At 37.9% G+C, this 23205-nt stretch overlaps 1 protein-coding gene across 1 annotated transcript in view; it reads right to left on the reverse strand.

The window, feature by feature from the left end:
• Positions 1–23205, reverse strand: part of itfg1 (integrin alpha FG-GAP repeat containing 1) — a 148183-nt gene that overhangs the window by 88164 nt on the left and 36814 nt on the right. Inside the window, exons 8-9 of the mRNA XM_003437574.5 lie at positions 23038–23119; positions 11148–11248 (exon numbers count right to left, since the gene is read on the reverse strand). Of these exons, the coding sequence (XP_003437622.1) occupies positions 11148–11248; positions 23038–23119 (183 nt within the window). The remainder of the gene's footprint in view (positions 1–11147; positions 11249–23037; positions 23120–23205) is intronic.

Consider the following 23205-nt stretch of genomic DNA (forward strand, 5'->3'; position numbering starts at 1 on the left):
AGACACCAGAGATACATTCACCACAACTGCCACTAATCGCTCCTAATACAACCAGTATGTCTGAAAAATAAAACCATAGCCTATTTCCAATTAGTTTGAAATCCATCATGCAAATCGTAATCCAAGTTTTCTCCAAACCAGCTGTGCACACTACATGATGTAGAGTTAACACACTATTCCCTATTCGTAGGCGGGGTAGTGGGCTTAGGTCACATTAATGATGTGACGCCTCAGTGGCTAAATGCAAAATGAGCATCGACAATTTGCTTACAGGGTTGAAATATAATTTCTTTACTCTTCATTTTCAAAAACAAAGAAAATAAAGAATAGTCATTGGCCAAGTAAAGCCCCCCCGCGTCAAAATACTAACAGAAATCCCAGAAAGCATTTCGAAACATGACTAAAACACAGTTATTGGCTTTTCAATTCATATTAAAAAGCCAAACAGCAGAGCTTGTCTTATTCCCTTTGCTTAGTCACCTTTGGTTTGACTCAGCAAATGTAAAGAAACAAACTGCCATAATCGTGTCATTAAGTACCACAAAATAGTGTATCTGCATAATTTCAACCAATTACATTTGGTTAAAATTGGTTGCTTTACCCCAATAAATGCTTAAATATAATTTAAATCATCATTTTGTTTTATTTGCAAGCTGATTAGAGATACTTAACCCCTTTAACTGTTATCTTGCAAAATATTTTTATTGTGATGGTAGTTGCTTTTAATATCACGTTCAAGTTCTAATTTAGTTAAACATTGATGTTGTTTTCATAAATCATGCAAATAATGTGCTTTAATTCCCTAAGCGTACAAGCAGTAACTTGAACTGACTAAATGTAGGCAGAAGATTGTTGAGGTTGACAGTAATTATACTCTTCTACATTCAGATGGAGCATTAAAAGCGAGAGCGTAAAAAAAGAAACTAAAATCTACGTTTCATCTTTTTCTGACGATAACACCGAACTTGGAGCTTTAATGCAATGGTGCCCAAGTAAGCTATCATTAAATGACTGTTAAGTGATGTTGCGATCCAGCTTAAGAGGCTGACTGCCTGCCATATGGGCGTAAAGCTTGGCCATGATTACTGCCATCCAGAGTGGATGGAAGTGCCAGAGATGGCGGCGGTGCAGCAACTGGCAGAGAGAAGCGAACAGAGAGTAAGACCCACAGAGGCTGCTGCCAGCCCATTTGCGGCCAGTAAACACAATGCTAGACATGGATGGACATAATAGTACACTGTCCCACAAAATCATTCTCATTCGGACACATCCAGAGAGGTGGAACAATTATTCCCCTGTTAACTTAATGCCGGGGGCAAACATGTTAATTTCAGTTATTTACAGTTTTTACTCAGGAAAGTCAACAATAAGACATCGGGTGGAAAGAAAAGAAATGGGAAATGGGAGAGAAACAAATGAAAAAGAAAGGAGTGAAGATGACAGGCGTGCATATACTTTAGTTTGGATGAATATATGTAGGCCTTGATCTAAAATGACAGACTGTGCTTTAGATAATAACATATTACTGAAACTGGCACTGCTTTATAAATCCAAATGACATTTATTTTCAATCCAAAATCTCTCTCTCCCTCATCTATTGAATTTTTTAAAAAGCTATAACATGTGGTGGTTTGAATTGTGTACAAGTTTTTCTGACTGATTGGGTTACTAGATTTTCAGATGCTGATTACATCTTCAATCTTTGCCCTGTAGTCTGCCGGGCGAATTAATTCACAGGTGAATTCTTTCCTCTCGAGTCCTTTGGTCCCTTCTGTGCTCGGTTCTGCTATGACATTCTCTCTCAGGACAGAGCAAGGCCTTTGCTGGCCGCCAGCCTTATCAGCACACCACTGTGCTGCTATAGGCCCTGAAGCAATCATTGTACTGTCTGTTGCTCCTTTCTAACGCTGATTAGAGGAAGTATGAGGAAAAGCATGGAGAATACAAACAGCTTCTACACAACACTGAAGAAAATGCAGACGTGTATTGTGCATTGGGTTAAAGAGGTTCATCTGTAAGCATTATCGTTATGTGACTGTTGTTGATGGAACTGGCAAAGAAAATGATAAAAATGATAAAATAAAGTCAAACAAAGTCTCAGAAACAAAAGACACAAAAATGTTACGATTAAAAATCTGCACTTACTTGTACACATACAAGCACTTGAATATGAGATAAATAGATGCTTAATGAAACCGGGTCCAAAATTAAGCCTCATATTAGTAATTTATTTAACTGAGTGAAATCAAATGCAAGAGATGCATTATCATTATGGTCTCTTATTACATCATTTCCTGAATAGAAAGCTAATTTGTGTCTCTCAAACATTACCTAATGACACAGACATGTGATGATCATATTGTGTGAACATATGGCAGAACAAAAGCAGATGATGAAAGACTTAATTGCGGTAAACTGGCAAATGAAGTCATAAAGCAAAAGTGGAAGTCATAAGTTAACTATTTTCAAAGCAAAAACAGCAATTTATGGTGTTTGGACACGGCAAAAAGAGGCCGCATTTTCACTCTGTTTTGTTTTTATTGCCCAGCAGTACTGTGTAGGGAATCATGCAAGGCTCAGTGAGGATATTAAAGGTTTCTAGTCTACTTAAATATTTTTTATTTCAGAAGCTGGATGAATAGCCAACCTGACAGAGCAGCTTTTTAAATAAATCATGAAGCAGTTACTCCTTCCTTGTGGCTGCAGAAGTTTTGACATTTAATCACTAAATATAGCAGAGTATTTTAATAATGTCAAGTGTGTGTCTTTATAGATTAATCAGTGGCTCTACAGTGTCCAGTTAAACAGAGAGATACTAAGTCTAAATAACTTGAGCTCGGTTCAAATGTCGACATATTAACATTATATTGAGTGTGAGACGTTGTGTGTGTGTCTGCATGCAAATGTGTTAGAGCACAAATCCAAATGACCAAGTTAATGGAGATAGAGACGATGATGGGATTTGTGTGTGAGAGGTAATCTGATACCTTTAATGGTAGTGAAGGGAAGGATCCTGCATACAAATGGCTTTTTTATGAAACAGTGAGAAAACACCATGTTAAGACAGCTTATTATGGTGTTGTGCATGCACACACATGCACATTCACATGCAAAATGTGCATGTATGCAGAAAAGAATAAGAACTAGGAAGGGCACAAACACAGACCCAGACGTAAATTCGCTCTCCTGGCTTTGCTGATGACTAAAGTGAAAAAGCCGCGGCATGCTTGCAGACTCCCATTGATTCAACTTGGCGGAGAGAGCTCCCGCTTCATTAGGCCAAGAAATTAAAATGTGGGCGGCCTGCGGTGGAGGAGGGAGGTGGTGCGGGTTTATGGGGTGATGTGGGGAGGTGCAGTAACATTGACAGACAACAAGGCTGTCCAAGGCAAGAAAAAAAAAAAAGAAAACAAAAATCCCAAAACAAAACTGAAAAAAAAAAAAAAAATGTAATAAAGCAGTGACTTTTATGCAGCCACTGATATAATGACTATAATGCTCAGCACACTAGAACTGGCATTAAAAGACAGCGTGGGACTGAACAGTACAGAAAAAAAGTAACTGTAATCTTGTATTAATGGCTTTGATTATGAGTCTACATCTATGTTATAGTAGTGTTCTAGTAAATGTCTCATACTCTGTTTAATTTATTAGCACAGAATGGTATTTTGGAAGAAAGCAATAATATCTATTTTTGGACCTTTTAAATAAAAGTTTGGTTTTCCTAGAAACCACAACATCAAAGAAAATACAACAGATCCTATATACAGAACATCCTGTAGTCTCAGATTAGTTTCGCCTTACAGCTAGGGAGAGGTTTTCCACTACCAAGTGTAGCGGAAATCAGAAAGGGACAATATTTCTGTATATGACATCTATATTGCCTGCCTATACAGCAGAACACCTTACACTGATACATCCTTTTTCAGTTTTTTCCCCTTTTCTCTTGTCCGGAAAAAGGCAGTCAGAGTCAGAGCCAGAAACAGAGTGAGACCATATGTCTTTGTGTCAGCTGAGGAGGGTGGGGACCCTGGTACCTGCTGTCAGTGTCACCTCTTTGACCACTAACTGACCGGCTGACTGGGAAGACTGGAAGGAGGCTGTCTGACTCACACTGGCATCCCTTGCAATGTCTGGGCAGCAACAGTAGGCAGCTGGCTTGGCTTTTATGGTGGTGCTTTGTATGTTTTGGGTGTGTTGAAATGGACTCACAGAATCCACAAAACACCATCAGTCACAATATTAATAGCACTGACAGGTGAAGTTACATTGAACAGTGTGAGGCATACGCTGTCATTGTTGTAGCAACATTGTTAGTACAATTCTCTGATGGGAAACTTTAGATTCTGACTTTCATCAGGAATGTTCCTTCAACACATATCTCCCACCTAACCACCATCTAGCATGTAATACTCTTCAAATCACTTCACAATCAGATGGCGCATCCATGTAGATACAGTGGAACAAATTCGATCTAGAAAGGTGCAACCCTGAAACCACAGGATACCCCGTAAGTCCTATGTGCATTTCTCAGTGGGTTAGAACTATTTGGTGGTAAGAAGGAGATTACATTACATTACAGACTACATTATGCAAATGTATTTAGAATTAGCTGACTTGTTTCAAAGAGAAAGAAGTTTGATGATGGATTAATAACAAAGTACAAGATGAAAATAATTTAAGCTTTGTACAGGACAAATAAAGTATGACAACTCTATTGCATGAGTGTTACTTTGTGCAAGTGGGTTTTCTTTCTTTTTGTTGTCACTTTAATATAAACTTTGAACAAAACCATTACAAAGACCTGTGATCAGCATACTCCTCACGTCTTATGTGCCATCAACACAGCTGAGGAGTGAATTTTACAAAATGCCCTTTCCAATGTGGCATCAAGACATCAGCAACACAGCCTGTAAGTCCACTTCTTCCCTTCTTGAGTTGCTTTATTAGTGGTATTGGATTATAATGGATTATAGGTAAACAGACCAATGTTAGTAGGAAAGGACCACTGTCTATCAGGGGTCGATCTACAAGCCTTGCTTCAACCCGGCAGTCTGAGCACAGAGATTTATCCACTGTAAAGGGGAGTCCACCAGCCATTCCTCCAATGGCAGGTGGACAGAACCAATTTCTTCCTTTTTAATATGTCTCAGATATCCTCGTGCACTCTAAATACGTGGCAATGTATCCTTTCAATTTAATACAGAGTGGTCATAATGTTTTGGCTCATAAATGTTGCCAGCATTAGCTGATAAAAGAAAAAAACTAAAGAAAAGCAAAAAGAAATCCCCACAACTAATCAGTTCTCAAATGTTTCTTTCACCACAGAGTCAGAGGATGTGGCCTGTGGCCTTGACAGCTGCTACTTGAGGTCAGACACTCATTAATGCTAGGTGAACAGTTTATGTGAATGCTGTGCTCAGTGCCCATGTACCACCAAGGGTCTTTCACAACAGTGTTACAATTCTGTGTTTATTTGCAATGACACTATATACAGTCTACTTGACAACATATGATAGAAGACTATTTACAGTTTTGAAAAAAAAAAAAAGCGTAAAAACCCCCATCAGAGACAGGTATTGCTAATAATTATTTCTTCATTGAATTATTCAAATTGTACTGCATACCCATCTAGTTAATTATTATCTGTACTTTTTGGAGCATACTAAAGGAAGCCAGTATGATCCCATAGACCTCTATAAAATATCCCAGATAAACCCCAAGTCTCATTTTTAAAAAAAAAACATAATCCATGTTATGTCATTTTAGACATTAAAAATGCCATAATTTCTTAAAAATAAAATCCCTTAAATAATAGAATGTCAATAACAGTCACTGTAATACGTCTGTTATTTGTGAAACGACTGTTAGTCTAATTTAACATTATGATTACAAAAATCAATCTGTAAAGCCATTTCATCAATGCTTAAGCTATTTAGATCTAACTTTGCATTATTTCTCAACTCTGCCAATTGTATTTTTTACTTTACTCAACTGGAAATGAGGCATGGTATTAAAGACATGGTATACTGCTTATAGAAGCAGTACCATTGCCTAGGAAGTGCTCCCTCCTTGACTGTGTGCAGACTTTCTCTGATATTCAGGAGGCTGTTTTGTCATTTTGTTGTTTGGTTTGTTTGGCTAGAACTAGTTTGATGGGTGTGGTGCAAAATTAAACAGTTCTCTTTAGTAATAACCTGTTGTGTTACAGAATGTGGTAGGATTAAAAAAGGATGGCCCAAAGTGCAATAGATTCAGTCACTATGTGTGTCTGTAAAGACAGGGAATGAAGCAGAGAGAGTGTTGGAAGCCCCCTACAGTTTCTTCCAATATGGTAAACTGAAGCTGCCTGGAGCTGCTGCAGAGGTAGAGACAGAGCTGTGGCGGAGACTGCAGGAAGGAACACAAAAACTGCTGTTTGGAGATGAACCATTGATACACACTAGTTTTACTCAGTGGGTTTCATCCCATCTCCTCTTTGCCAGTGTACATATCACTCATTTTCTCCATCATTATCACCCCTCCCTTCTCTCACAGAATGGGCTGTTTCCCCTCAAGGTGGCAATAACAGGAAAACAAAAATCTCTCTTTTACACTTTCTCTTTTTCTTTCAGCTGGCTTTTCTTTACATTACCTTTCCCACATCACCACAAACCCAACTCTTTTCTTTGATTTCTTTCTATGTTAATCCCTCCTTTCACGTAGCTGAATCCTTTTCCTCATTTCTAAACTTTTCTTCCTTCATCTCTTCAACCATTTTCCCATGAGAGGCATCTGCTGACTGTTTGCTTAAAATGGCTGGGAAGCCACTCTAAAGGAGCAACCAGCCACACACACAGTGTAGGATCAGGCATAATTATAGCTGGCAGAGTATTTGCACAGCAAATAATGATGAACTGATAAAAATCAATAGAGTCATGTAGATAAAAATACAAAATGTGTGTTGGTCTCTGTTAAAATAAGACATTATATAGACTGCACATTACTACAGTTCCTTGGAAGCATACAGTTGCCAAAGTTTGGGCACCCATGGGCAAATTCTATATTTACTTAATCTGGAAAGTAAAAAGGATCAAGTACAACCCCTGAAGTGAATACATATTAAATAACAAGGTTTTCTTCATATGTTAATGCACTGTTCCTTTGTACTAGATTATTTTTTTTAAAACAAACTGTAACTATTAATACCCTCCCTCAGGTTTATTTGGTAGCTATTTACTCTAATATAGGAATTTCCATCTAGTCTTGCTTTTAGATTGCTTTAAGTTCTACGATACTTTTAGGCCATCTTGCTCACTCACTCAATTATATTCCACTCAGAGCACATGTGGTGTCTTCTGTCTAAACCAAAGTATTCAAACCGTACATTAGGTAAGGTGTTACACATATTTAAATATGCATTTCCTTTTCTTTATTTGCACATTATTGTTGTGCAGTAAAACAGTGCAATCACAGCAAGGTATTGCTTTCCTGTTTTGCTGTCCTTTCACATCTTGTTTTGACTTCAGCAGCTCCCCTTAACTACCATTTTATTTTGACATGTCATAATTCCGAATTTCAAGTATCTTTTTATAGTCTTCCAATGCTATGTTGACTTTGTAGGCATCAGATACCCTTGAGATACAGCTACTTCGTGTTCCAGCTGTGACATACTGCCATAGAAGTGCACGGCAACTCTAAACAGTGCTTTGATTCCATGGAGTTCGCCACCGACTTTCAGAAGGATCCCAGAAACAGCTCCTCTGTGCTATGATAAAACCTATGTACCCAATCTATTTTTGAGCAGAGTAAGACAGCAGGAAGTCAGTAACAAAGTTTCATAGAGCATCCAGTCAATTTTCGAAATAAAACACCCTGGGCAGGTCCTGATGGTAATAAGCAAAAAGCAGAAAAAAGGCTTGCTACACAAGACTTGTTGGGGTTGGTGGTTGTGGTTTTGAACACAATCACTCTTATAGAGATGTCCAAGTTGCTTACTGGTAATACCAGAAGAGTTCTGATGTTAGTTAAATCAGCAGCCTTTAATACAATTTTGGAATATTAATTATATTGATGTTTCAGGAAAGTCTCATTTTACAATCTGCTTACTGTAGGGATTGTATTTATTTCTTTCGCCTTTAAAACTCAACAAAAAATGTAATTTCTCATTGCTAATTAAACGTTTACTTATATGTATGAAAGCTTAAAGATATACTCGTTTTCTTGTCACTCCACTAAACCACTTCCACTCAAAGGAAGAATCCTTTGCCTGTCTCTTTTTTGACAGTGATTACTGTCTCTCAAGCAAATAGCAACACAGAAAACAACATGTGTTCACTTCATCCATCAGTGCAGATAAGTCCTTCTCACGCTACCTTCCCTCCTCTTTCTTCAACACTCCTTCTTTCACTTCCTCCTTCAATCTTTTTCCCCCCTTGTGGCTGACAGGCAAACAAAAGACGTCCATGTCCACAGGGAATGCGCATCAGTGTGTATCTGCATGTGTGTCTTTTGTGTGCGCATGTGTTTGTGGGGGTGGACACGCAAATAAGCCTGTAATATTTCTATTTTGGACTGGAAATGAAAGTGGAAGCTTGTTCTCTGGTGGCAGAGGAAGGAAGAAAAAGGAGTGAGGCCTCATGCCAAATGGTAGGATGCAACTGAAAAGAATAATTCAAGATGGTACGTAGGTGGTGTTGTGTGTTCATATGAGTGCAAAAACAAGCGTTAGTGAACATGTCTGTGCACATATAATAATTTCTGCATGGGTACATTTAATTGGATGGGACAGCATGTTTATGTGCATATCTTTTACTTCGATCTTGTATGGCTCCATAAACACAGTGACATGCAGTCCTTATGTCTTTCTAAGCAAGAGAGCCTCCTGCAGAGAGCCACGTGGGTAATGCATTCCTGAAATAGACTACCATTGTACGGGTAAACACTGCTCTGCTTTGCAGCGGAGTGATTGGTGAGGTGAGCTTCACTCAGCGTTGCTCATATGTAAAAACACTTCAAATAATCTTCTTAAAAGCAACCGCTTTGGGTTATTACCTTAAGTAGTGTTACACAGATATTCAAGAAGATGTCAGGGGGGCTAGAGTAAATTTTTGTTTCACTTTAGATGACAATTAAATGGATATCTAACAGTTACATTTTTAACTAATTAACTAATTGGCTTATTGAGTAATATTTTCCTGTTAAATGTTATCAGAAATATAAATCACTTTCAAACTACAGAGTACTATTTTTTTTAAATGTTATGCACTCAACAAAGTGAATGCTTATTTTCTCTTGTTTAATAAATTTAAATAAATCTTTAAATTTCACTTGAGGTTATATACAATATTTGCAAATGTTTTGGGCACCTCGTAGATATATTTTTTTTAAATCAATCATGCAGTATTCATCATGGTGGGGTCGGATCGGCCCCCCAATTCATTTTGAAACAATTATATTTTTAATGACATCAAAATTGTACTCATAAAAGACCAGCTGCAAGAACAAATTGAAACAAAAGTGTCTAAATCCACAGAAGAAAAGTGGTAAAATCTTAAATTATAAGAAAAAATATTATAAATTATAATCTAAAATTATTTCACAATTAATAACTAATAAATTTCAATTAAATTTGCAACAATTAAATTTATGGCGATATATAAAAAACAAAAAAAATTATTTAAACATTTGTAGGACTAAGTAAATTAGAGCCTTTAATCATCCCACTTTTTTTGTGTGTTATCAGTGAGCGGCAGTCACTGATAACACACAAAAGATTATCTATCACAACAAGGCATCAGCAGCATTATATTGGATTAACATTAACCCAGAATTATATCCAGTTAAATGTGAGCACCATAGTAGCCTAGGAAATTTTAAGTACCATAAGTGCTTAACACTTTAACAATAACAATCACTAAAGAAAATTCACCCAGTAAAGCTGCAGAATATTGTCGCATAATAAAACTGAAAAATATATTTTTATCCCAGGATGTTACCTAGGATCGACCTTTCTAACCCGCCCCAAGGACTCTAACTAGGAGTTCTCCAGTGATGCTTGGTTGAGTCCTGTTTACTCTTGGGCTGCACACTGGCAGCCGCAAGCAACTCCTTCGCATGTGCTACCATAGCCTGGTTATGCTCAGTATGTTTTCGCCTTAAATGGAAAACAAGTTTGTCATTTCCACCTGTAATGGGAACATCTGTCTTGCATATTTTGCAAAGTATTGTGCTTTGTTGGAGGTTGTTGAAGTAACTCGCTTTTTAGGTACTAAGTCGTCACTGAAGGCTTCTTGCAGCTCTTGATCTTAGACTTGCATGTGCTAGTGTCGTTGCTTGCACTTAGGGATGTAAATGCATGGCAAAATATTGCTATATGACATTTTTATATCTGGTATTATCATGGGCAACATGATATAGCACAATTATACAATGAGAAACCTCGTAACCAACCCTTCAAAGTATCCTAAGAAGCCTGTGCATAAATTTACTTTGGAGAGTTGGTGCCATTGTAAAGGACAGACAGTATGTAAAAATATACATATTACTGCTTTACTGCAAGTATCGTGTCATACCATCTTCACTGTATTATCACATTTCCATGTCCTGAAAAGACACTGTTCAAACATTCTGTAAAGGTAGTTGTTGTATATCTCACTTTTTAAATGTCTCTCTAAAAGGTTGTTCCATACATCTTTAAGTAATCATCTAAGTTGTTGTTATGGCTAAATGTTTTGTCAGATCTCAACGTCTGAATAGTAAGTGTCTTTGTCTGCTTGCATTTACGTTTTCAGTGTGAAATACGTTTCTATCAAAGAGTGAGGAAAAAGATAATAAGATACCAAACAAGATATGCTGCAGTTTAGAGTATACTAAAACACACAACAGGCAAAACTAGTTTTTTGTTGAGCTACTCACTATACTAACAGTAAAAGTCATTTACATAGAAATGACAACAATCCTTTTCATCCACATGAGATCCAATCTCTCTCTATTTTGGGAGTGTAATAAAATTCAAATTTAGAAAAGAGGACAGTCAAGGAAAGAAGTGAGGAAAACAAATGTAACAAACATTTGTTGTAACAAAGAATGAAGAGTTTAACAAGGATAAAATCAAACTAATAAATTTGAATGACTTCAAATGCATCAAAATATGGTCAGGTGCGTACCTCTGAGTCTCTTGAGCCTGACTTGGCTAGGTAGATGGTACTTCTTTGACAGCTTTTATCCAAACATGCAGGAAGGAGATGGTCCTGGTAGCCATCGCCATCTGCCAGAAACACACACAAAACATTACATCGCAAAGCAACAATGTTTGATTGAACACAGGGGTATTGTGATGCTTTACTTTCAAAAGCTGTGCTATTTTCATATTTTTATTCCATTACAATGTGTCACTTTTTTTCCTCGTGCAGGAGATGGATCACAGGAGCACCTGCTTGTATTTCACAAGCAGACACAAATCTAAGCAGCACTCATCTCTTTGATGCCTTTTAACAATGTCAGTAGAGTTGAAGTATCATTTTCTCAACTGATTTTCATTGCTATTAATTATTCTAATCATGATGCCATGCAGGGTTCTGATGCACAAACAGGGACAGAGCCTCCAAAATCTAAACAACAGCTTTTCAAAGCACAAAACACTTGAGTGCACCAGGTATGGCTTTGCCGCACAAACAAAGTTAAAATGGCCAAAAAAAACCTCAATAAGCCATGCTGACTGAATCTTAAATGTTTCAACACATTTACATCAGCAAGGATAGACAAAAAGTGCTAATTGTGTTCTTTTCAGTGTTTTTTACTTCTCCATGAAACAGAAAGAACATAGATGATAAGGATAGGGCAGACAGACTGCTTGAATTCCTATAAGCCATTAAACTACAATATTTTGCATATATTCTAGCAACTGGTGTATGCAGTATAGTTCCAACATGGAAAAGTACATAAACAAAACCTCTCCCCCTGTCAACATAATGTTTTTGTTGCTGTTGTTTTAAGTCGTCTGTCTTTTGTTGAGTAACATGAGACTTTTACAGAAAAATCTGTTAGGAATAAATATTGAGAGGATTTCATTGACTGATGACACTAGTGCCATTATCAGCTGTGATTTAAATTTGATTCTTTATCAGTTCTCTCATTGATTCTTGATCAATTTACTATGTGAAAAAAAGTAGGCCAGCTTTTTGGCATCAATGTAAAGATTCTCTGAAAACAGCACAGAAGACAACAGCAAAAAGCCTCCATATGACTCAGGTGTGAAATGACTCGAATAAGTTTGATTTCATTGCTGTGCAATGTGGCATCTGTCAAGGGAAAAGGTAAGCTTGTATGTATTGAATTTTGATGGATTGGAAAATATCATGTTCCTCAAATTCTAATATGAGTGAATTTGAGTTTGTATAAAATGACACAGAATTGTGTTATTGTCCAGTTTCTTGCAAATATTGAAAGTCACATTCCTTTGACTTGCTCTTTTCTCCCATTGCGGATATTTTGACTTGCCAAAGCAGAGGGATCACAGGTGCGCTCAATAAAAATAATGAGCACTGAATTCCAATTGAGTATTAAATCTTCAGAGCCTACCATTGTACGGGTACAATGCCTTGCAATGATACAGGCATGCTTGCTGAATTATTAAGATGAGATTTAGTAAATTAAGTGAAGCCATCATCACCTTCACTACTTACACCTGTGTTCTTCTTGTTGTAACAAGAAATCTTCCATAACTAAACAATTTACTTTGGCTTAAAAGCACACATCAAAACACAAAGGTTTGAATATCAAGTAAATGGTTTGTTGCACAGCTTCTAACATTTTGCTGGGCCAGTTCATAAAAACACACCACTTGCTCTGTGTTCATGTGTTGGCATGTATTGACACCAGACATAAAGAGGTGAAACTGCTTCCAGGCTTCTCATCGCATGGTTTATCTGAATCCGTTTCAACAGGACAGAGCAACACTCCCAAACAGATGCTGTGCCATGTGGAAGGAGAAAACTGAATGACATTGATGATGAACGACAGTACAAAGCAGGGGAGGAGAAGAAGCTGAACATGTCTGTCAGGGGCAACTGAGCGAGTGGCAGAGAGGGGGGAAAAAGTGAGTCAGATAATGAGATGCACTACAAAACAGAACAAGTCGAAAGGTCATTAAAGCCAACTTTTCTTTAAATAATGCACAAAATATCAAAAATTTCCCATTGTGATGCAAACACACACTCAATTTATTTATATTCAGGGCTGCACATAAGTGGTCCGCAGGTGCGCATTCGCTGTCAAAATAAAAGACGCGCACCAGATAAGAAGTTGCAACGCGCGTTTGCATACATAAGATTTTCTGGAGGAGGACAGACATTTGTTTAGAACTCTCAAAGATGTCGCAGAAGCAAGCTCCTTTAAGCAATTACTTTGGTGTTCCTCCACCTCCAAAGAAATGTCAGAAGGAGTCCGAACCGCAAAAGAGGCGCGTATTCTCGGAAAAGTGGTTGCAGGAGGTGAGCTGGCTTCAAACAAATGATGAACGCACAGAGATGTGGTGCAGAATATGCCGTGAAAATCCCACTCTAGCGGACATAAACAGAGCCTGTTATATGTACGCAAACGCGCGTTGCAACTTCTTATCTGGTGCGCGTCTTTTATTTTGACAGCGAATGCGCACCTGCGGACCACTTATGTGCACCCCTGTTTATATAGGGTCAAACAACAACAGCAGTTGTATCAAAGTACTTTATATTGTGAATAGTAAAGGTAGATATATTTATTTCTTATAATTTTTAATATTGGTGGCTGATAAAATAAATAAAATTTCAACAAAAAAAACATTAAAAAAAGGTGGGTTTTTTTACACTTTTAAAATATAGCTTGTTTCCAGATTTTATAGGCTTAAAATTGGCTTCTGAGTAGGAAATGATACTTTTCTTTTCTTTTCTTTCTTATTTAAACTTTAATATTCATGAAATATTACAGTTTCAGACTACCAGAGGCTTAAGTAATATCATCTTTTGCAGCCTTGGTGAGAATGTGTGCTTATGTTTACTTCTCCCATCGCAGCCAACACACTCAGGACCTTCTGTTGACGTAAGACTGTGGTACCATGTGACAGAGAGATATAGGAAATTATTCTTTAATGCATAATCCCAGTTCCATGCAGTCTCTGGAGAAGATGTGGAGTTGGAGAGGTTTAGGCATTTGAAAGACGGGCAGGTCCTATCACAAAGAATGAATTGTAGGAGGCCAGTATTTTGGGAACGTGACCGCTATTAGTTAATAAATGTCGGTATATGCTAGTCTTTACTGCATCCCCCAATGTTGTAGAACACAATTCCAGCAACTCTAGCTCAGTTAGCACACAACCAAGCAGAAGCTGCAAATATTGACATAAAAATACTATAATGTATTATTAGGTGGAAAGCAAAAACATGGTTTTAGGTGTGAGCAATGCTTCTGATTTATGTCATCACTGTGGGTGTATTGGAAACAAAGTGAAATGCAGAAAATGAACGCATTTGGACATTTTTGCAGTGTGGGATGTCAAGAGGCTGTAGGGAAAGAAACACAGGAAAAAGAGACTGTGAGAGAAAATGAGTGCAAATTTAGTCCTACAGAGGATGTCACTCGCCACTCTGCCTCTGATGCTTACTGTCAGTTCTGCTATACACACACACACACACCCCAACATTAGCTCCCTCTGTCCCACCTGCCCTCTCCTCATTGAATACCTTCTTTCATCTATCTACCCATCTGTCTCTTTTATTTATGTTATGCTCTCCTTCACCCGTCCCCTCTTGCCCTCCTCCTCTTCTAGCTCACATGATATTCCTTCCTCAGTCTTAAAAGTTTCTTTTCCTCAGTCTGTCTTTCCTCTTTATTCAACCTCATTCTCTCCCTCACTCTTCCCTACCTCCCTCCCGCTTTTCATCTCCCGCTACCACTGATGATGCATGTTGTGATGTAGATTGGATGAGAGAGTCGCAGAGGGAGGAAACTGCAGGTATGGGTTGAAATGGAGAAGGCAGTGAGGAGAGGGGAGGTCTGGAAAGGGTTGGTCAGAGAAGGAGGTGAAACAGAGCTAAAAAGCTAGAGAGAAAGAGAAAAAGGAGAAGATATACAAAGACTGATGTTATCCAGTGTGACCTGATAGGATTCATAGCACACAGACAAAACAGCAGCAATAACTATGCAAATCATAATATGCATCTGCACAATAATTCAACAAGAGCCCTTATGTCATTGTCCTGTGTGTATGTTTGGCAAGTATCTGCATGCTATGCTGTATATGTTATGAGTCTATAGGAAAATGGCCCTAGGCTTCCTTGCTTTATGACCTCAACAAATTTTTGGGCTCAATCACTATTTTCAAAGAATACTGAATTAAATTCCCTCATTAGGTTAGAAAGGTAGACAAACCAGAGTATATTAGGTTAGGTATCGGGTGACTGGATAACAGCTTGTGACTAACAAGTTATCAGTCAATGAGAAGCGGTGTCAGTTTCAGTGAGATTCCCCCGCATTCACGATGGATGGCTTCAAAATCTAAGACACCGATAGCATAAGTGCCCAGCTTGAGGCATCAGGATTTCACTGTCTTTGATCATGACACTGTAAGCACATGCACGCATCGTGATAAAACAGGGCCATACAAGATGAAAATTATATCTGACAGGTCTATAGAGATCTTCAAAACAAGATAAATGTAAACTGTGACTTATCTTTTTTTTTTGTCCAACTCTTATTATTGTGTGATTCACTTTGACTGAGGGATAATCACGCTGTAAGCTTTGAAGCTATTGTTTTGATATTTTAGTTGCTTTAGGGAACTGATGCCAAATATTGCCAACTGGCATCTTGACTGGCTAATACCAGTTCCTGTCTGCCATTTACCCATGGATCTACAATCATTTGACCAACCAATTGAAAATAGTAAGGGAGAAAACAAAACAGAACAAAACGCATCTTCAGGAGGTTCTTAAGCTACCTGTGTTTGTTTGTTTTATTATTATTTTTAATAAATCAGCACTGCTACTTTTTACCTCATGACTCCATGTAGTAAGTCTGTGTTATGTCTCTATTACTGTGGATTTAAGGGGGAAAAAACTAACTAAACTCCAAAGCACATACACAACACTAAGAACATGTGCAACACAATCTAAAATTAATTCAAAAATTAAGTGCTAATTAGTGTGTAGATTGTTGTGGGTGAGTTCTTCTAATTGAGAGTGCCACTTTTTCATAATTACTGTGCAGCAGACACTGGAATAAGAAAGAGGAACTCTTGGGGTTCTACCTTCAATGAAGGACACTTTTGTGAGATATACTTTGTAATTTGCATCAAATTGCATATTAAAATGTGCAAATGAATATCTGAACTTGGAAACCGTAAACCCAGGAGAATAAATCTTTTGCATTTGCATTGGAATATCTCTAAATGCAAGGGATATCACAAAATGGTGCCTGATTAGAAGATTTTATTTTTCCAATTGCCACATTTTCACTTCATTAACATGGTCTGGAGGGATGTCTTTCGCATAAACGTAGATGCATAATGTTAAGTGATATTGCTTATACAACCCACTCTGATCCTGACTAGCCCAGCAGCACTTCACTACCTCTGTTTTACAGGTATATCCACTTCTCCTGGAGTCTGAGACAAAAGGAAAGTGATGGAGAATGTGAGACTGAAAAAGCAAAGCAAGTGCAATGGCAGAGTAGACTGGCTGAAAACAAGACAAGACTGTCAGTAAAAGAAAGAAAAAAAAACGAACAGACACAAAATTTGGGGGAAACTGTGAAAGGTATGCAGTGGTTGAAGAGAGAATGAGGCAGAAAAGAGGGAGAAGGCCAGGGGTTGGATGTAGCACAATATAATAAGATGAGTGGAAAAGAAAATGCCTGGGGGGAGAGCGGAGAGAAATAGGCTGTTAACATACTGACTTACCTGCACGCGCACACACACACACACACACACACACACACACACACACACACTTTGTTGAGCACACGCATACACACACAGCACGATGACAGCTTTTGCGATTTTAAATATCACTTCCAAACACATTCCCGTCTCGCTGTCTGAAAAATCTCCCTATCCTAGTGAGCTGCTGGTCGCTGAGCCGCCTCCCTACATCCTACCTGCGCTGACGCGAGCTGACACACTCGGTTGTGGGACTTCGTTGTGCTTTACCTAATGATGAATTATGCATTGGCCGCTGTCACTTTGAAAAATGCAATTACCTCAGTGATAAGGCAGATGGGCCTGTTTTGTCTGGCATATGCTGTGCATCTATTAAGAGTGTACTGCTGGAAACAGAACCGCAAGCACACAAACATGGATGTGTGGACAGATTCCTGTACGCTTTCATGAACAATCGCAAACACATGCACATAAACAAGTGCATGCACGCCTCAAGTTCAGCCAACGTATGCTGTCTGTGCATGCTGCTGAGAAACTTGGATTCAAATTTATCGCTCCTGTTTGGCATTTACAAGTGTGCATCATTTTGCCCGTGTGAGTCGAGTGGTTGAAGGCAGTGCCGTTTCTGATGGGACAAAGACGTATTATTTGGTTCCAGTTTCTTTCACTTTTAAATTACTGACACATGTATTTTCACAAGACTATTACTTAACCTTAAATCTCTGCCTACACCCAGAGGTGATGGTGTAGGCCAGAAAGGTTCCAGTCAATAAAGTGAAGATTTGTGACTTTTGAAAGTTAAAAAAAAAGGTGTTCTGGTCAGAAGCCAAACTCTAAAGCAAGGGAAAGAACCTTAAGCATAAAGCTGAGTTTTGCTAGAGTGAGCTGCAGAAAATAAACTTTAAATTAAATTAAGAAGCCAAAATAGGGGCATTTCTAAAGAAATCCCAGACTCATATTTTTTGGATGCATGTACTATAGATAAGGGAAAATGACTTGAATGTGCAAAGAGGGCAATTATGAGCCATTTCATTTTTTTCCTTATGCATTTTCAGTGACAGCGGACACTTAACCCTTTGGTGATGAGACACTAGAGTAATTTGCCATTTGAGAACAGGTTAGTTACCACATGACAAAGATGCAGTCAAGCACGTACTCACGAGTAACAGAACTTTCCAGCCACCAAACACAGTGCAGTAATGATAAGAATCAATTGCCTTTTCTATTTTTTTATTACTGTTACTATTGTTATGATAACATATTTAATATTTTTTTTAAAAACAAACAAATTTTAACAGAAAATGACAGAAACATGTAGAGAACAGACAGGACAGCAGACACAGATGTAAATCTATGGGGGAAAATCTGGTGGAAGACAGAAAACCAGAGGTAGAAGGAAAGAGTGAGAATTGACATTGTGATGTGTGATGGAAATAATTCCCACTCCAAATCACAGAGGGATGCAATGCTGCTCTATTTCATTCTCTGCTCTCTCCTATTGCTTTTATTATCCTCCCTGCCATCTTTCCTCCTCCCTCTCCAGATCATCTACCTTGGCTCTTTTTCTATATTTCACCCTTTTTTCCACCTCACTTCATACCACCTTTGAAATGTGCCATTTGCCCTCACTCTTTCCTTTTCCACTTTCTCATGCATTTAAGTTTTCAAAGTAAATTCAAAAGGTGCTCATTAATTAACCTAAGCGGAAGCTGGTCAAAGAGACTCACTGGAGGGCCGCACACAGAGAAACAAATGCTGCATAATAAGATCGACAAAGTGAGACTGGATGACAGAGATAGGCTGGATCAGGTACGTAGGAGGACAATTTCAGTAGATAGATAAAGAACAAACATTGGAGCACACACAAAAATGGGACTTACATGACTTTGGCAATTTGTATACATATAAAGATGAAATAGAAGAGGATTTATGTCAATACTGTCATCACTCAAGCTGCATCTATTTGTAGAATTTACAGGTAAGAACTATGTTTTCTTCAAGCTGAAATAAATCAATTTTGGACATTTGGCACTAAAACATAATAAGTCTTCTTTCAGGTTTGTGGTTATTTTTTGTCAAATACAATCTCCTCTGAATTATACTGCGTTCACTCTCAATGGCACAGAGCATCTCTCTTTGTATCAGTGTCTTTTGTATCTCAAAACCCAGAGACAAAACTATACATTATAACGAGCAATGCGTTTTGAGCTAACATCACCTTATACAGTGTGACTGATGGAACCTGAACTAAATGTAACAATTTATTCAGCTATTTCCTTTAAACACCATTACTTCATATATTGTAAAACTAATCATAACCACTAAAGTGAACAGTGAAAAGTAACACTTATAAGAACACTCAACAAAATATCTAAATGGATTACAAGAAAGAGAAAAAGGGTGATAGCTGGTCTTCCACTAGTGTAGTAAAAATCTGTGACACCCAAAGCTGTTTAGATGAAGAACAGACGGCGACGTAAGAAAACAAGAGAGGAAAATTAGTAAGCCGTAGATAGGAGATACGGAGTAGATCAAGAGAAATAAAAGAAAGACACTGACAGCTGAGGAGGGGCTAAGTGAAGCAAGACAAACCAGGACAATTAAAAAAAATCCATCTGTATTCTGAAGGCATTTTTTTTAGCCTGGACTTGGCAGATTATTAGAAGCGTGACCCTTAAAGGCTTCTCTCCACCAGTTAACAAGAACAAGATGTGGAAGTGTGCATTTCCAAACTGAAGGAGAAATGATGAAAAGATTAAAAAAAAGGAAAAATAAATTTTATGTCAGGATAAGGTAGCAATTACAAAAATTCTGAGATAATAAATTCAACACGTGCACAGATTCCCTCAAGACAAAGACACCCACATGCAGCCATAGCATATAGGTCATTTTCCCTTTGGCTCATACAATATTGCCAATTTTGGCACGGAGAGTTTGTTCACTAAATATTTGATGGACACCCTTTTGCTGCAGTGAGATTAACAGATTAATCTTGCCAATAAGGATGTGTTTATCAGTGTGAAGCCCTTCGTGCATGTGTGTGTGTTCATGTGCATGAGTACCACACAAGCCCAAAAGTTAATTAAAAATGCAATGAACATTACACAGCTAATAGCAGAACATAACTCAAACTAAGTGATAAGGTTACATAAATAAAAAAAGAAAAGAAAAACAGAACAACAAAACTAACGCTAAAAACCAAAGAGCCACAAACTAAGAGATGCTGCATGCGTGAGATTTTAAATCTACTCTTTAGCATACTTGTAATTTAATTTTCATACAAATATCTATAGCGCTATTCTGCCAACTTACTTAATATTCACTGCCTGGCTCACAGAAGAGGGTGCATTTGATTGTTTTGAATAAATACAGCAGAAGAAATGTGTTGTCAGCATGAAGCAGCAGACATAAAATCCAAGGAAGAAGAGACCTTACATGAATGAGCACACTGCATCGTTTGCCCTGAAGACATCAAGTGGCCCCCATCTTGCAGCTCCTCAATTACGAGGGATGCGTTTGATTTCTTCCTCTCTTACGCATAATCTAACTCTCCTTTCTCAAAGACCACTACAGCGAGAAAGAATGTGATGATGGATGCGTAGTGATCTCTGAGAAGTGCAGTTCGAAAACATTACAGCGCCATGATTGGAAAAAAAAAACGAAGATGAAAAAATCTGAACTGAAGCCAGAGTATGCTACGGGGATAGGCATCTAACAATACAAGATGATTCTGATCAGCATAATCTAATATAAAAGGGGAAAAAAGATTTAGTAGAGGTGGTTCAGCATCTTCTCAGGATGCCTCCTGGGCATCTCCCTTTGGTGTGAATGTGTGCATGAATGGGTGAATGACTGGATATGTAAAGCGCTTTGGGGTCCTTAGGGACCATAAAGGCGCTATATAAATACAGGCCATTTACCATTTTTTTACCATTTTTTGGGTATGCCCAGTGGGGAGAGACCGCAGGCTAAACTTGCTGGAGAGATTATAATCCTCATCTGATCTGGGAATGCCTCAGGATCCCCCAGAAGGAACTTGGAAAGATGCTTGGGAGAACGATATCTGGACTACCATGCTTAGTCTGCTGCCACCATGACTTTGTGGAATCAGAAGGTCACGGATGGATGGAGATAAACCAAACCCTACATACACATAAATATCTCTCTACTGCCTCTGACAAAACCCTCTTGAACTTTTGGCTGAAATTTCATAAAGTTCTGCAATGTATTTGTTAGCTGGTCTCAGGTCATGTAGGTTATGCTATCCAAAATATCAGTCAAGAAATCTTTTTTGGGCACTCCTGTTATGCATCTTACAATAAAAGATACACAACCTTCCCTTTAAACTCTTAGACTGAACTGAATTCACTTTTTTTGAATCCAGTAAAACCAGCTTCCTGGTCATTTTTTATTTGAATGGTTTACAATTTGCAGTAAAAATATGCAAGTTCAGCTGTGGAATTTCTTGCAGAGGTTAAACCAGCAACATGTTCAAATCTGGTGTCAATTTTATGTCAGCCATAAACCATTCTGTTCAAACAGATACTATGTTAACAGCGTCTTACAGTTCTTATATGTTTATCCTTTTCATTGCTAATGAAACTATCACAACTAATTATTGTTAATGTGATCAGTAAACGGGTCAGTTAGCCAATTTCTGAGCAGATTCTGCAACCATAGTAGTTTCATGGTAGTTGAAGTTATTTTAACAAATATAATAATGTGAATACTACTACTACTACTACTGCTAATAATAATAATAATAATAACTACATTTAACTACATGGCATCTGTCAAAAACAAAGTGACTTAGAGATGTAAGAAATCGAAAGATAGAAAGAAAATTATTATTGCATTATATAAAGTAGTATAATCTCGTATAAAAGTAAGCTCAATACCGAAATACTCACTTATAAAGTTAAAATAAAAATCAGTCCAGAGTCTTTTTTCATAATGGAGTCCAGAGGATCTACCGTGGTTTCAGTTCATGAAATTATTAACAGAGTTGTGTAGGAGGATCTCCTGCTGCTTACAGGTTCAAAATAGATTAGCACATTGGAGTGAGTGAGTTAGTGTTATTGGCGTCAAATCAAATAAATTTGAGATTCATCCAAACAAAACTTAATTCTTCAAGAGAATCTGACATTGAGACAGAGTATAAGAAGAATAATGAGCCAAGGACCGAAACACTTCACATGTCCACTGGAAAGTGTTACAGTTACTGGTGCTCAAATAATCCCACACTAATGTTAAGCCTAAACAATGTTTAAGATGTTCAGTTCAATCAGATATTTCTATATCAGTTTTGTAGTACTGCTTTCAAATGAGCCAGCTTGATAACTTTGACTCTTCTCTATTTGAGCAATCATTCATATAGTTCCCCTTTCATTTTACTTTGTACATCATCAGACTGTTAAATGAAACTGTTACTTACTTTTAAAAACAAGCACAAGAAGGCACCAAAAGACAATGCTGCCCTAACTGAGGTTACAGCACTGTCAAGATGACCAGCCAACTTTGTGGCATGCAGGCTGCAGCCTGGAGATTAGCGAGCCAGCAGAGATTTGCAGCGGATAAATGTAAAGCTCATCTGAACAATGAATAGCGCTGGCCAAGATTGTTTGAAGGGATAAGATGTCCACAAAAATCTGGCTATGGGATTATGAGTGTGTATAATAGAGTTTTATATTGTAGTGTGCGCCTGCCACTGTGCATGGATGAGATTAGCCTGTCAGTTAAGGAATGAGCATATCCGGGCTGTACGTATTGGGAAACAGACAGTGAAACTGTCAAACCTCAAAACACAACATAGTCCTGTTTGGTAGCCTTTGAAGCATCAATGCAGAAAGAGCTTTCAGGACTTCAGGAAGAAAGGAATGGATGTAACAGACACACACCAGGACAAATGTGAGTACAATCCAGCCTCGTCCACACAGTGACTAAATTTTGGGAATTTTTATGCACCTTGACTGCACATATTGTCATTACACATTGTCTTCTTTGATTTTTGTTTTGCTCCATTTTGGCTCTGTTCATATGGCCCTGCTACTGAGTACATCCCAGTGCTAAGTTTCAAACCGATAACTGTCTCACATTTACACAAAAACATAGCAAACAAGCAAATGAAAAATCTTTATAATTCTCACCAAAGTCCACAAAGGAAGACTGCCCAATAATTTGGGTTTCTGGTGGCTGTTGCATGCGTTCAGTCTTGGTGAAGTTCCCATCCTGATAGATGACAAATGGACAGAAAAAATTAAAGAACAACTCAAATGTTTAGTCAGAGATCCAGCAATAAAAGACAAGTCCAGTTT

Source organism: Oreochromis niloticus, linkage group LG1 (assembly GCF_001858045.2).
Source record: "Oreochromis niloticus isolate F11D_XX linkage group LG1, O_niloticus_UMD_NMBU, whole genome shotgun sequence".
Classification (NCBI taxonomy): domain Eukaryota; kingdom Metazoa; phylum Chordata; class Actinopteri; order Cichliformes; family Cichlidae; genus Oreochromis; species Oreochromis niloticus.